This window comes from Paramisgurnus dabryanus, chromosome 1 (genome assembly GCF_030506205.2).
Source record: "Paramisgurnus dabryanus chromosome 1, PD_genome_1.1, whole genome shotgun sequence".
Classification (NCBI taxonomy): Eukaryota; Metazoa; Chordata; class Actinopteri; order Cypriniformes; family Cobitidae; genus Paramisgurnus; species Paramisgurnus dabryanus.
Genome location: NC_133337.1, coordinates 19,237,578 through 19,252,422, shown reverse-complemented (window position 1 = coordinate 19,252,422; position 14,845 = coordinate 19,237,578). Strand labels below are relative to the sequence as shown.

Sequence of the window (14,845 nt, the reverse complement as noted above, 5' to 3'; positions counted from 1 at the left end):
CTCAGAAGACCTTTGTTTATCATCCTGGAGCCGTTTGGATTTATTTTGTGAAGGATGGACGCCCTTTTTTTGGACTTGAAGGTCGTGGACCCCGTAACATTACATTTAATCAACTGAAAGATCTAAAACATTTTCTAAAATATCCGAAAATGTGTTTGTCTGAAAAACGATGGACATATGCAACTCGGACAGCTTGGGGGTGAGTAAATCATGGTTTTAATATCATTTTTGGCCGAACTATCCCTTTAAAGGGGTCATATTATGAGATTTTTTTTATGTAAAATAAGTCTTTGGTGTTCCCAGAGTGCATATGTGAAGTTTGAGCTCAAAATGCATAACAGATCATTTGTATAGCATGTTAAAATTGCTACTTTTTAGGTGCATTTAAAAATGTGTCCTTTAAAATGCAAATGAGCTGATGAAATGCAAACACTGATCGCAATGATGGTGGTTTGTTGAAATTGAAACTCAGTTGTCAATTATCTTTTTATTTCTCTTCCTCTCTGCACAAAATGGCAGTGCCATGGTTGGATAGTGTGCAGATTAATTAGACTCGATACCTATGTCACAAAACAGGTGAAATCTGAATGATCTCATTTTTCACATGCTTGCAGAGAATGGTTTATCAAAACTAAGTTACTGGGTTGATCTTTTTCACATTTTCTAGGTTGATAGAAGCACTGGGGACCCAATTATTACAATAAAAAAAAAGTCAGATTTTCATGACCCCTTTAGCAACCTTTCTATTTCACTTTAGATTATAAAAATGTATAAAAGAAATGGTTCTTCTATTGCACTGCAGTGAAGAACCTTTAAAGCACTTTATTTTTAACAGTGCAGTGAACCTTTAGGTTCTCCGATGTTAAAGGTTCTTTATGGAATACAGCATGCTTATTTTTTGTGTTCTTGTAAGACATCATATTTCTTGCTTGGGTTTGTTCACCCATTGTGCACGTATCCTTCAGTCCACGTGAACGTGAATTTTCCGTAACCGTTCCTCATAATACGAAAAACATATTCAAATTTAATATGTCATGTTCCGCCTGCGAATAATGTGATGGTTGCAACGTGTCCCGTGGGTCCGCTTGTCTTACAGTGCCATTTGGATGCACAGTTTACATGTCGTGCCAGGTCACATAGTGTACTTAGGACTTGACAGGCCTGAGGGTGGCCGGTATGGATGCAAGTACCCTGATTTACTGCCTGTATACAATAAACTCAGCCAGAATGCCATTTGTTTGGCTTCCTCTCCCTTCAAACCGAAGGAAAATATTCATCTTGTACTGTAAGTAGCTGAGTTTTATTAATAAACGTCCACTTTCCCATGCTTAAGTCTTGAGTTGACCAGAGGCCATTCCAGCGAGGTTGAAAGTGTCCAGTGTTGCTCGTGAGAGGAACTCACTTTTCTTTTTTTTTAAGGTGATATTTAATTTCAAAAGATGTGTTTCAATGCGACGACGCGGCCTGTTCCTCGCTTCCTGCTGGAACCTCCTACTGTCTGTTAATGAGAGTGCGTAAAGTTTACAGCCATTGAGATGCGGTTAAGCGGTGAGGAGCGACGAGTAAAGACTGCCTGAGTGTGAAATTGAATTATGAACGTGTGTCACTGAACAAAATAGGACGCGTGTGAGCAGGAGAAAGAAAAAGACAACCCTAGAGCTCTCTCTCTCTTTCTCTTTCTCTCTCTCTCTCTCTCTCTCTCTCTCTCTCTCTCTCTCCCCCTCTCTCCCCTTTCTGTGTATTTTTAGTGAGTGAGGTAGAGCGTACGTAGGCTCACTAGATTGTGAATGGTGAATGGATTATGTGCTGCACTCTTTAGCGAGTGTGAGTCTAAAATTTTGTGCTTTTCTCTGCAGATGCTCCCTCAACAGGAATGGGACCACAAAAGAGGCGCCCGCGGATCTCAGGTCAGTTTAAGTTTGTTTGTCTCCATGCTATGAAGCTAGTGAACCTCTGTCAACAAACTGTATGTCTGAGTCATTTGGAACCTAAACAGTTGATGCACTGTTACATTATTTCAATGACATATAAGCACGCGTAAGTACTGCATTAAAAAGTTTTTTTTTTTTCAGAAATAAGAATCTAATTTATTAAAATCACCAGTGAGATTTACTAGAATTACAAACCAAATTCTAAAGTAAAACATTCGGATGCATATCAGTAATGAGAATCAGGGGAGGAAATGTGCTTAATCGTCATGAAAATAACGGCACAGTGCCAAGCATCTTAATGGTTGTGAAACACAGGCTTAATTTTCTTTATGCAAATTTCTTTTACTTCTGGGGTAAAATGTGACTTGGACATTATTTATGATTGTTTGTTTTGTTGAAAGTTGCTCTTTGAATTAATCATTATGAGCAGAATGTAAATGTGTATGAGAGTTAATGCTCTGTATCAGACCCTGCGCTTGTAACTGGTATATAAGCTTGTTTGATCTTCTTTTAAACATCCTAGTGACATCATCACATTTGGCATGAGGAGGGTCATTCCTGTTACGCAGTTTCTCTGTAACGTTTACTGGAAAAATTAATATTATGTGTGGTAATGTAAGGATGCATGTCTATAAATGGTTATACCTGACATTCAGAAATATGCACTTTTTACCTCAGCCGTTATATTAATTTATAAACTGGTTTATTGACATAATGGCAAACAATCCATAACAAATTCTTTAATTTTTTCAAACTGGGTAGATTTTATTCTTTTAAGACGAACCACAAAACATGACATTTATGCATTTAGCAGTCACTTTTATCCAAAGTTAGCCAAATTAGTAAAGAAAAATTACTTACCAATGAATTCACCAATTCATTTATGTTTATATAATTGGGATGGTTATTTTTGAGCGTGATGCTAATGGTCTAATCAAATTCAATGGATTGTGCTAAGCTATGCTAAAAGTGGTACCACCAGACCCGGAGATCGGCTGAATGGATTCCAAAACGGTAAAAATTAAATGTTTAACTCTGGGGAGCTGGAAAATAAGAATATTTTCAAAAAAAGTGGAGTATCCCTTTAACTTTGTAATCTAAAGTCTCCTGTTTAAGTGTATATGTGCACATATATGTTCATGTGTTGATATGTTTGTTCTTTGTAGCACCAAGCGAAGACTATGTCTTATCTGATGTGTTTTTCAACTCTATGCCCTTACATTTCTACTAATGATATTTTATTCAAACCAAGCAGTTTAACCTTCACCTGTTTTTGTGGCATGAAATCTCCAATAGAAATGTATCTCCTGTGCTGGGTTAAATCGGTTCAGCCTGGCATTTAGTGATATGGGACAATAATTCCATCTTTAGTGAAATTGTCACGTGTTAACTGTTGAAGGGGATTTGTATTAAACCTAGACAGCTGACAACAACTTAAGGCTATTATATCGCTGACAGAGACGTACCATAATGCATGTTAGGGCTTACTGTACATGAGCCAGCGCCACAATGGTAAAGCGTGTGCAAGGCCAGCAAGGGCACGTCCCAAAATGCACCGGGCCTTGAGAGTGAGGCCATGAGCTGATTGCAGTAACAATGCACTTGAGAAGGAAAAGCATACATGTGCGTAATCATTGTTCTGTATGGTAGTGAGCTGTATTGAGCGCGCGTGTGTGTGTTTGTGTGTGTGTATGCAAACAGCAAAAATGCTCAAGTACGCAAAAGCAGGCGTGAGTGCTTGACTAATACAATGTAAGTGCTTCATTCCATTTTATTGTTCATACTTGTATTTTTAAGATACTGTGTCAGCTTACATTTCATTTTAATGCCCGTCTCAGCACACCTACTGTAGCATCAGCGCTGGGAATTTAAAGCATAAATTGTACTCGGGCACAGTGCAGAAAGCGACTGTGTTGTCCCTGCTAAAAAACACTAGAAACCATCCCAGAAATTTTTATGGATTAAGTTGGAAGTTTATTGGTTGCAATGGAAACTATGGGAGCCTCTGTGGGTTTCTACTGGTATGTGTTGGGTTCGGTTGGTGGGACCATTAAATTCTACTGGTATAAAAGGAATTTTTTAATGGTTTTAATAGGAAAATCGAATGGTATTTTGAATTTCTTTGATGGTTTCTATAGTTTTTTTCAGCAGGGGTGTCGAAGGTGTCTGCATTGTTGTGTTAAGCGTGTTCAGGCCAGTGAAAGTGAACAGAGGTGTAGAGAGGTGAAGTCTATAAGTCTGTGTGTGTGTGTGTGTTTGTGTATGAACCCTCTTATCAGAAGGATATCCTTCCCTGAGGATCGATGCCTCTCTTTCTGGTTAAGAGTCGTATTTAAAACAAACAAGAAGCAGAGACCTGTGTCTGTGTGTGTCGCAGCTAACACAGTTTGCTCTTTTTTCCAATTACAGAGTTGTTTAATAATTTGTCAATTAGAAGATGTTGTTTGCTTTCATCCCTGTATACGAAACGCACATTAACACTTCAAAGTTACCACAAGCTTTTAAACAACAATGCTGTGTCAAGCATTTGTTTTCCCACTATTGATTGGTGGAAAACTGCCATCTCCAGGTTCCAGTACCTGATAATGTTGTGCAGTAGTGCTGGCTAAAATTCGAACATGTGACCAACTGGATACAGATTTTAAAAATCACACTTTTGGGATGTTCTGCTGTTGCAAAAAAAGTAATACTGTTTCTCCATGCTTTATAGTAGCACATGCATCACATCATACCTGTAAAATTATCAATGCATGAATTAAAATGACTTGGCAATTCAACAATTTCTTGCACACACATACTTTTTATCTGAAATCACTGCCAAAACAAACATGAACTTGTGATAATATGTGTTCAACTTCAGATTTAAACATTAAAATGTGTTCTGATTGGCAGCGAGTCTGTCATGTGACAAGTAGGTTTGTGTTAAGTATGCACAGGTCAATTGCTCATCACCTGAAACTTGCATCGTGCCCGGTCAAGCAGTGTTAGAATAAGTGGAAAAAGTGCCAAAGCTTCTGTGTCATAAAAAAGTGTGAAGATGGGGGACGCCATTTTTGTTGAGACTAATTTAGCCCAAACAGCTATTTATTGTGTGGGCCCTGAGGTAACACTCTTTGCCCCGCTGTCACTTAGCAACAGGCTATTTTCATTATAAATGCTTCCTGTGTTGTGTGGAGCACCTATGGCCATGTTTCAAACCCAAAGCGGGTAGTTGGGCATATGGGGGTGTTTTGCTGTCTGACGTGACTGCAGGAGAGTTTGTGTGAGGTGAGATCAAACCAGATTCTCCAGTGACAAAAGTAAGTAGGCAGATGTGGGGAAACATGAGGAATAGGTGTGGCACCAGCGGGCATGGCCTGCTTTGCTCTTATCCTGTGCTCCAGGTGGGAGAAACAGTGCAAGTTGTATTATTCCTGTATCTTGTAAAGCTCAGTGGTAGAGCGTTGCATTATCAGCGCAAAATGTCATGAGTTCGAACCCAGGGAACGTACATACTGATACTTTGTACTGTTACAAACTGTTACTTTGTATAAAAGCATCTACCAAATACATAAACGTATTGTTTCAATTTTATCTGTGCATTTACAGTCAAAGGTTTGGGTTACAGTTTATTTCGATAGTCCCCTTTAGACATTCTACTAACTATACAGTAAGTAACTGTGCAATTACATGTCAACTAATTCTCATTAATGTTTAAATACATGCCAGCTTACTCTCATTAGAGTATTAGTTGATGTCTGTTGCGGGATCATCACAATAAAGGGTTAATAGAAAATTAAGCAGACGGTCTGCTAATACTGTATTGACTGATAGTTGACTATTTTATTGTGTAAATTCTTCAAATACGTATGAGTTTTATTTTAAATTATGCTTTTTTGAATGGATTAGGTTTGAGATGGGCAAAGTCTATTGTCAAAGTCTATAAACGTCCCAATATGCCCATCATATTATGATGAAAGGATAGACAATGGGTGGCTACAAAAGGTGCAAAAGTTGTCACTGGATGGTAACTGTTAAAAAGTTCTAAATATGTACCATTTCTGGTACAGATATATACCAGTAAAGCGTCATGAAACACCACTGTTTCAGCTCCGGTCGACATCGCTGTCATTGAAAAAAATGCTACTTAAATGGGTGGGGACGCTGTGAGAAGAACGGCGGGGCAACTGATATAAGCTAAGATTTACTAAGAATAGTAGTATTACAGAAATAATTAAACTGAATATAATATTTAATTTAACTCTTTCACCGCCAGCGTTTTTAAAAAAAGTTGCCAGCCAGCGCCAGCGTTTTTCATGATTTTCACCAAAGTTTAATGCCTTCCAGAAAATGTTCTTCTTTAAATATATAAACATACAATATACCAAATGAAAGAACAGACCCTCTGCTTTCAAACAAAAAAAACCGTTTCATCCTACCTTTAGTGGTTCTTTTGCAATCAGCTTTTAAATATGGGTAGGTTTTTGCAAAAACACCATATTTTGAGCAAAAAGCAAAAATAATTCCATATTTGTGACGGACTTTTCATAGAGATCCCATTCAGAGCGATCTTTAAAACAGACACGGACATGCAGCAGCTTGCCATAGGGCAATACTTCCGGTTTTAAAAAGTTGCGGAATTTAAAGGAATTGCGGAAAGACGGAAAATCTCGTCATTGGCGGGGAAGCGTTTTCTCTTAATTGACGAGATATCTCGTCAATGGCGGGGAAAGAGTTAAACAAAGGTCAAGTAAAACTCTTATAGTCGAAATAATAGCGTGTTTGAAGATAATGAAAAGTCCTCAGGACATGGTACCTCAGAACAGATCAAAGTCCACCTGCCTCCAGTAGCTTTCCCGAGCAAATTCAGTTGATGGTGAGTCTAGTCCTGAGAGCATCGCAGGGAAAATTATATTATATATTTACAGTGCGTAATGGCGTTCGTGACGCTTTAAGGTAAAGGTACCAGTATGCTTTTTTAAGAAAGCCACCGCCCCAGTGACAACTTTTGTCTCTTTTTGTACCTTTTTTCAGATGAGTGCTTAATGAAGCTTGGATTTTTTTTAACTAAACTTTTAGCTTGGATTACTTAACCTTTTAATAGTAATTATAAAGAAATTATATAGTATCACCAAAAAAAAACTGTTGACACAGGAGTGTTTTTTTTTTTTAAACAATCCTTACAAAATGCTTAAAGGTGACATAGAATGATTGAACGGAGTATTTATCCCTGTTCTGTGATGTGACATGTAGACAAAAATGTTTTTGTTTGGGTCTGTAATGCCTTAGAAGCTTCCTAAAAACCTCTCTCAGATAGCTCTATTAGGGTGGGGGATTTTAAACAAGTGGTTTTGCACCTATTTGGCTCCCCCTACTGGCTTAACTTGCAATCTCATTACTGATTGGCTGACTTTGCTGTCACTCAAAAAATGTAGCTAATTATTTTAAAGTGGAGGGACAGTTAGATGCCTGTGATGTCATAAGCATCAGTTTTTCAGATTGGGCCGTTTTCTGGCTGACATTTCTAAAAGAGGAATTTCTATGAGACTGAGATGTTTAGCATGTTTAGCACTTTTTGTATGTTTGTGAATGTGGGTAGACTACCATTATTCAACAAAGACAAGGTAAAAATGTTTTTTCATTCTCTGTCCCCTTTAAAAAGGCACTCGCTTCAGCTCCTCCTTTATCTGAATCCACTGGATGTTTATCATTGTCGTATGGTGTTTCCTGTGAATTATTTCGTGTGTTTTTTAAGATTGTGAGATTTGTGGTATGCCATGGGGCTCAGAGTTTGTGCAACTCAGTAGCTCACTTAGGAATCAGTCACTTTCCCAGCCAACTCGCTCCATGCCACACGTCGCCTTTAAGCTTGTATATTACAAAGACAAACTTTGAAAAGAGTAGGGCTGTGACGCTTAATCGTGCAAATGAGTGTTTTCTCAATGAATTAATTTTAATGAATTAAGATGAAAACCTGGCACATCCAAAAGGCAGAGGGCGTTCTCATGCAAAAAACTCCAATTGTGCCACAGAAGAAGTACCATTACAAACACTATTCCAGGAAATGTATGGCCCTGTCCCAAATGGCACACTCCGGACTTGTGGTCCTCCTCAGAGTCCACACTTTGATGACATCATGTAGTGCAGAGTTTAGGGATCGTTGATGCGAGTCCACGTGGGTGCACTGTAGTTGTATTTTGGGACAGACTCGAGCCTCACGCCGGAAATACGAAGAGAAGTTGCATACAGTGTGAACTCCTCCCTTCCATCGTCTGATTGGTCTGATTAGTCTTTTGCAAGGACTTCTGGGTTGGTAAAGTCTGCGAAGCCTGCTGCAGTGCGGGGTTCGCCGAAGACCGCATCAAGGGGGCACTGATGAGCACACTTCGAAGCGCAAAAATGACAGATGGGACACCCTACGGACTCATAGACTAAGCGAGCACGCGCAATTTAAGGCCACGAGACAGAAAGTCCACATGAAGTACGCCACTTTCGCTTTCACGTGCGCGCACAATAGTTTTTAGGTGAGCACGTGATAGTTTCACGTGAACACACGAAACTAAACTTTAAAAAAAAAAATCTGCACAAGAAACTAAACTTTATTAAATTTTTGCTCCATGTCCCCTTAGGGGCTCTGTAGAAAGTAGACCATTTCACAGTACAATCAATAAAGTCACACAGGTGTAAGGGTTTATGATGAATCTATGCGACAGCTGTCTGACGGTATATATGTCTGTGTCCGAAATCGCTCATTCATTTTCATTTGCCTCTTCCCCATAGTGGACTTAATTGTCATTCCCTATATAGGGAATAGAACGAAGAAGCGGTTTCAGACACAGCATATAAGAATATTTATATTGCCGTTCTTCAAATTGGTTCAGGTATTTTCATGATAATAAATAATATTTTGAATGATTTTGTTTAACAAGTGTTGCTTTTTAAAATGCATTTTATAAACGACTCCAACTCATTATGATTTCAGATTGACAAGCTGTGCATGAAACACAGCGATTCAGAAACGAATTTAGACAGGTCTTTTTAACGGGACACTTGATTTATCGTCACAGCCCTAGAAAAGAGAGCAGTCACCACCATCACTACCATCAGTTTGGGTCAAGAATGAAGTCGTCTTTCAAATCACCACCACATCAAACGTCAGAGAACAAGAGCTGAGCTTTACACCAGTATCCTCAAGTAACCCTCATAAAAAACAAATGAATACTGCACAATAATGAAGGAGATGATAGTCTAGTTTCTAGTACATATAAAGAAGAGGTAACTCTTGATCCTTGGTTAATGTGACAAACATAATTCATGACTCCTGTGTGTCTCGTACAAAGAGTTATAGTCTTAGAAGTCAGGAAAGGTCAAGTAAAAAGCCTTTAAAGCTCTTTCCACATACATCTATTAACATACCTGTGTTAGGACCACAGGCAGTTTATTCACACATTAAAGTCAAATTTTTAAGACACGTTATTTATTTACGTTTTGTATTGCACTGTGCTTTAAAGGGATAGTTCACCCCGAAATGAAAATTCTCTCCTCGTTTACTCACACTCATGTTTTTACAAACCTGTATACATTTCTTTATTCTGATGAACACGAAGGAAGATATTTTGGGGAATGTTTGTAACTAGTGATAGACCGATATATCGGCCGGCCGATATATCGGGCCGATATTTGCGAGTTTTACTGTATGTGTATCGGCATCGGCCGATATGTGGCTGCCGTGTTCGCCGATTTTTTCCCAGCATTATTTACAGACAGTGTGCTGGAAGCCGCAAGCGATTGCAGGTCACTAAAAACAACCAACCTTTCCATGACAACATCAAAAGATGGTTCCATAGCACCCTCACCTTTTTTTACTATTTGTTAAATATAGTTTTTTTTAAGTTCTATAAATGTTACTTTTTTAAAATTGAGACTTGTAACATTTGGCATCATCATTGTGTCATTTTTATGATGTCAATTGAGTGAGCAAAAGCAGTATCGGCTCTAAATACAAGACAATCGGCAGCCTGTATCGGTCATCGGCTAAGGCTGATTAAACAAAAATCGGGGCTCATGATTGGTTTAGTAACAAATATTCCTCAAAATATCTTCCTTCATGTTCAAAAGAACAAATACATTTATACCATTTTTTAATTTTTTGGGTTAACTATCCCTTTAGAACTGGCTAGAAATGCACAGTCAATACTGTCAGAGGGAGATGTAGATTAGTGGGAACAACATTGAACGGCAGTGTATTTGTTGTTAATCGTGCAGAAGTATTGATGTACTGCTCACCTATGAATCTTATGAGCTGGTTCGTGTTGGAGTTAGAAAATAAACTGTGCGATCACTGTACTCAAACCCTGCGTTGCTGAATAAGATTTACATATACGGCATAGACAGAATTTTGACCTATTTAATGATGACTGACAGATGAGTCATCCGGGAACAACAAAGTTGCTCTTTGCCATCTCTGGCATTTTTGCTGATTAAATAATGTGACTTGCTGTGCTTCCTAAAACCCAGAGGAGCTTCATAATGAGAAAATGAATTTGCCTATTAAGTGCCATCATGTGACGATGTAAATTGTGAGCCATTTGGCTAAGCCAAATTGGCTTTGATGTGGAAACACATGCATGCACACACATTTTCTGACCCATAGCTCGCTGTCTTTAATGATGAAGTGCATTCACATCTCATCGTGCGATGAATGCATATGCAGTAAGAATAGTGTGACTCAGCACGTATCTGTGCTACTGCACTTGTCTAGTATACAAACTGTAGTTCACGGCGATCAATGAGGTGCTATTAGACGGCTTTTCTCTCCCGGCAGTCCCGTCCATGTGTACCGCTGCCCGATCCGTGTGGACAGATCAATACCGTTTCCACCGGCAACCTCCGTTTTGTTCCCTGGATATGTTGTTGATATCACCTAAAGCCAATATACACACACACACGTACACAGACACGATGACACTAATTCAAGGACATTAGCTGTTGAGAGAGTCCATTTCAGCCAGGTAATGGGCAAATTTCGCTATCACAGGATGTCATAAAGGTTGGGCTGAAGAGCAGGATAATGTGTTTTTTTTTTTAAGGCTGGGCTCTCTGGGTTCCCTCAGAAGAGAGCTGGCATGTGTCTGAAGCTCTTGAAGCGAAAAGCCTTGAGAACTTTCCCAGAAACACCTTCCTGTTTTAGTTAGTGATAAACCGCAAACACACATGTGCTAAGGTTCGAGCCAAAGTTGATTTTGCGGCTCGTTGTTTGGACAAAACGTCTTCTTACGAAAGACTTGTTTGACAGTCGCATCGGTGACTCACGTCTCTCGAAAGCTGGCGTGGCGGACGCTGTTTTCATATCAGATCAAGGTTGTAGATGGAAGAGAAAGAAAATATAATGAAAGGAAGAAGCGGAAAGACACCCACGCAAGGAGGGATGTCTCCGTACACTTAACCTCTCTTTCCTATGTTCTATATTTAATCATTCTGTTATGATTCCTGGCAGTCCACGTGTGACTCCAGTGAAAGTTCAGGGTAGCACATGGAAAGGCATTTTCCCGTTTTCCACAGCATTCAGGAGGAGTTCTTGTCCGTAAACAGACATCCACGTGGGTGAATTTTACGAAACCTGTCATAATACATACATATAAGCAAACACAATTGGAGCAACGTTTTTTAACCAGTAGGGATGTAACGATTCAACCGTGTGTCCCATTAAAAATGCCTGTCTGAATTCGATTCTGAATCGCAAGGCTGCGATTCTTTGTTTCATGCACAGCTTGTGCGTGTACTATGGCATTTGTTCAGTAAGAAGTCCTTATCAATCTAAAATCATTATGAGTCGGAGTCGTTTATAACGTGCATTAAAAAAAGCAACACTCGTTAAACAAAATCATTTAAAATATTCTTTATTATCATGAAAATACCTGAAACAATTTGAAGAACAGTGATATAAACATTCCTGTAGACATTTCCTGGAATAGCAATCGTAATGCTACTTCTTCTGTGGCACAAAGGGAGTTTCTGCACGGGAGCGCCCCCGGTGTTCGGATGTGCCTGGATTTCACCGTAATTCAATCAAATTCATTCATTGAGAAAACGCGCATTTGCACGGTTAATCGTTACACCCCTATTAACCAGTGACTTGTAAAGACAGTTGCGCATATTTGTAATAGATTTGCTTATAATGCAGAGAAATTTTATTTACATTATGTCAGTTTTATTGATTTTAGTTATTATGTGAAAGGAAAAAATCGTTAAAGGTACAATAGGTAGGATTTTCCCCATCTAGTGGTGAAATTGTATTTTGCACGAATAGTGGTCTCTAGCGCCTCGCTTTTCCAAATGCGTGTTGCAACTAAGCTAGCCGTTATTAACTCACTGATCTCCTTGTCCGTTTCAGCTGGTTCACGTGTTCTGAATGAAAACGTGTTGTGGAAACGCAAGGGCTTTTTGTCCCTCTGTGCTATTATTGTTTTTCAATATTGCAAAACGACATGGATGCCTTCTAGGACTTACCCGTTCAATGTAAGTAAAGAGAAGAAATGCTAAGATTACAAAGAAAAGTAATTTCATTGGCAGAGGTCATTTGACACCAATGAGGACATATTTATGAAGAAAGACATTGATTTTGACTTATAAAATACCTAAAAAGCGACACATATTGTCCCTTTAACCAAATGTTCGGATGCATTACAGAGGCATTTAAATGTTCAAAAATTCCCCAAATCGCTATGTTCCTATAATAAAATGTATTTTCTTTTTTCATTCTAGTTATAATAATTTCTTTAGCTTGATTCTGGCCAATGTGACCTGCAACATTTTTGTTAGATTTACCCAAACACGTAAATCCAGCACAGGAATGCTGTGTTTTTCCACACCTGGTCACTGGCTTACCCCTCACTGTGGGTCGTAAGGTTGCGACCCGTCGTTGCAGGAGGAGAGATTACAGGTCACAAGGTCGGCATACTTTCCTCTGACATGCAGCAGTGGTTAAAAATCAAACCAACCCGTACTTGTAATTTTTGACTTGTTTCAACTCAGTGAGTGAGCAACTCATTTCTGACGGTTAAAACTAAATCCAACAGGATGCAAATATGCACATTGGTGGAAGTTTGCTATGTTTACATACAGTTCAAGTATTCTGCAGAAGCTCTCAGTTTGAGATCCCTCGGAACGTTTTTTGTCCCAAAGGAGAATCAAGTTTCAGCATATGTAGCGTAAGTTGCGCATATTCTACTTCCACGTGCGCTTGTTGTAGCTTAAGTGATTCATGGCAAGTTGACGGATGTCAACAGAGTCCCTGAATGCTTTTTCTGTCATGCTTGAATCTGAGCGTGTGTGGTTTTAGTTTGTCATTCCAGGCGAGCTTTCACTTTGCCCTGAGCACAGTGTTTAATTACCACACCTCACTTCAAGGCTGTTCAGTCAACACCGCATTAAATCACTGCGACTCTGAGATACTGTACTGTATTAGTGTTAAAGAAACCTGAGCATGGCATTCAGTTTTTAAAATGAGATTCTTAAAAAAATATTAAAAGCCTTTATTAGGTACATATGCAAGTCTTTCTGATAAATTAACACCGGCCAACTTGTGTTTAATGGCGGGGTGCATGATTTTTGAAAAACGCTTTCAAAGAGAGTCGGGCTGAGTACCAAAACACACTTGTAGCCAATCAGCAGTAAGGGGGAAGGCTACCAACCGACATCGCTGGCTGGGTTGCGTACTGTATGTGTCTATAAAAAGAAGGTCCAGATTCTATTAGGGTTTGTTAAGGTGATTTCAAATATCAACATTTGCTTTCAAAGATCATGCACCCTGCCTTTAACAAGTACCAAATGGAAAGTAAATCACACCAAGGTACTTGCTAACTTGTCATTTATTAAAAAATTGCAACGTAGGATTACATTACTTCAAGAGAAATTGCAAGATCAATAATTTGACCTTACTGATGTATCACAAGCAATTGAAATATGTTAATATTGTACAAAAGGAAAACATGGAAAAAATTTTCACTTTAATTTATAACAAATGCTTACTTAAATGCTCTTAAATTAAGATATAGTTTTTGTTTCACATAAATATTTTAGGTATCAAGTGACACAATCAGTGGCGTAGCAAGTCAGTCGCGGGCCCATATGCAAAAAAAATTACGGGCCCCCTTAAGCCAAAGCCCCCCCCCCCCAAACTTGCCCATTTGCACTGTTAACCGTGGCACGCAGGTCTGTTAACAACATATACTTTTAATAAGGTAGTCAAATATTTTTACTTTACTTTTTTACTTTAAAGGGTAGATTTTAATAAAGAAAAAATAAATGTTTTGGGTAGTTTTTGACTCGTGACTAACTTCTCCACCTTCTCTTTTCTCTTTAAGAAGAAACAAGAAATGATAGAGAAATTAGACATTATGGAGAAATAAGAAGTCACTACACATTATATGCATACAAAAATATATTTATTGCGGCCACAAATAAAAATTAAATTGAAAAAAATTTAAAAAGCTGGGGCAGGCCCAGGGCTGGGCCCCCTATTGGCCCGGGCCCATTTGCACGTGCATACCCTGCATGCCCAGACGCTACGCCACTGGACACAATGAACTGTGCAGTATAACATGAGCAGCCAACACATCTTTAATGTTTTTTATGTCATTTGCATTAGCTACAAGCTCAAAATAGCCACGTATGTTTAATAATTTATACCTTACAGATCAAACTGATGACAGCTTCCTTCCAATATTTTTGATGTAAAATTGGAGTAAAAGTAAAGGTTAGTTTTCTGTGTGATGTGTTTCTAGAGGTCTGTGTTACTGAGAACATTTGATACAGTAAGACAAGACCGAGCACTCAATACACGTGTGTTTTGTACACAAGCACAGAAAGTGCAGTACAAACCCGAGCCTTTGACGCGAACATGTTACCGTAGTAACCACTCATCCATCAGCCTC

General features: G+C 38.8%; 1 protein-coding gene across 2 annotated transcripts in view; it reads left to right on the top strand.

Annotated features, from left to right (window-relative positions):
- Positions 1–14,845, top strand: part of pde3a (phosphodiesterase 3A, cGMP-inhibited) — a 76,871-nt gene that overhangs the window by 35,420 nt on the left and 26,606 nt on the right. For both annotated transcript variants that reach the window (XM_065273353.2, XM_065273352.2), the window contains exon 2: positions 1,857–1,907. In XM_065273353.2, the coding sequence (XP_065129425.1) occupies positions 1,857–1,907 (51 nt within the window). The remainder of the gene's footprint in view (positions 1–1,856; positions 1,908–14,845) is intronic.